The 950-nt window shown below is 49.4% G+C and overlaps 1 protein-coding gene across 1 annotated transcript in view; it reads left to right on the top strand.

Annotated features, from left to right (window-relative positions):
- Nucleotides 1-222: 222 nt before the first annotated feature.
- The window catches only part of MKRN2 (makorin ring finger protein 2), a gene marked incomplete at both ends in the record, with an annotated part of 3,477 nt that continues 2,749 nt past the window's right edge, over nt 223-950 (top strand). The window contains 2 exons of the mRNA XM_009877867.1: nt 223-401; nt 882-925. Of these exons, the coding sequence (XP_009876169.1) occupies nt 223-401; nt 882-925 (223 nt within the window). The remainder of the gene's footprint in view (nt 402-881; nt 926-950) is intronic.

The following is a 950-nucleotide window of genomic DNA, read 5'->3' as shown; positions in this document are numbered from 1 at the left end:
CTTGAGCTGTGCTGGCTGTCCCTGGAGAAGAACATAGAGGCGTGCTTTGAGAGGCATCCAGTTTCTGAGACTGAGAAACCTTTTAGTCCGGCTTCGAAAGAGACAGGTTCAGTCGACTCATGGGAATGATCCTTTAAAAAAAAAAAAAAAAGGAAAAAAGTAGCTCTTTGGTTTTATTTTCTTTAAATATTTGCAACTTCTTTCATCTTTCTCCTTTCACAGGTACGACCATGTCAGACTTCCAGTGTCTGGGGGTGCAGCCGCCCCTGCGCCGCTCCCCCACTCCTCAGCAGCACCGCACAACCCTCGCCACCCCGCCGAGCACGGCGTGCCCGTCACCCGGAGCAAAGTGCGCGAGAGCGGCAAGCGGGAGAAGAAGACGCTCGTGCTCAGGGACAGAAGTGAGTGGGAGTGGGTTTGGCAGCAAGTTTTCTCGTTCTGATTTGGGGTTTTGGTTAAAATACTTCAGCCCCTCAGATCTTTTTGTGCACGTTGGGCATTGGAAACGGTGAAAAACGTGGCTGCTTGGTGCGAGGGTACCTGGCACGCGCTCTGTGGAGGGTTGTGCCAGCTCTTAGGAACATGAGCGTGGAGACGTCCACCCATGCCTGCTCTCATGGTCCTGCTGAGTTGCCGTGATGTGAAACGAGAGGAACTTTTAGCCCATTTGTAAGAAGAAAACACCTGAAGAAATCTTGAAATTGAGCTTTCCAGTAGGTCGGTTGTTAAAATTCTTGTGATTTATGAGCTGAAGGGGTTTTGAGGTGAGAAAACTTTAAAAAAGAAAATTGGTAATCATTGGAAAGAAAGTTTATGGAGCTGCTTATGTGCATTTCTTGCAGCATCTCCTACCGTTCATGTTGACGTTTCTGTTTCCTAAGATCTGTGCACCTCGAACGACGAAAAGCAGAAGCCCAGTGCCACCGTGTGTTGCGGCGACCAGAACGCCC

Source organism: Apaloderma vittatum, unplaced genomic scaffold (assembly GCF_000703405.1).
Source record: "Apaloderma vittatum isolate BGI_N311 unplaced genomic scaffold, ASM70340v1 scaffold38001, whole genome shotgun sequence".
In the NCBI taxonomy this organism is placed as follows: domain Eukaryota; kingdom Metazoa; phylum Chordata; class Aves; order Trogoniformes; family Trogonidae; genus Apaloderma; species Apaloderma vittatum.
This window is presented reverse-complemented; position numbering and strand designations above follow the sequence as displayed.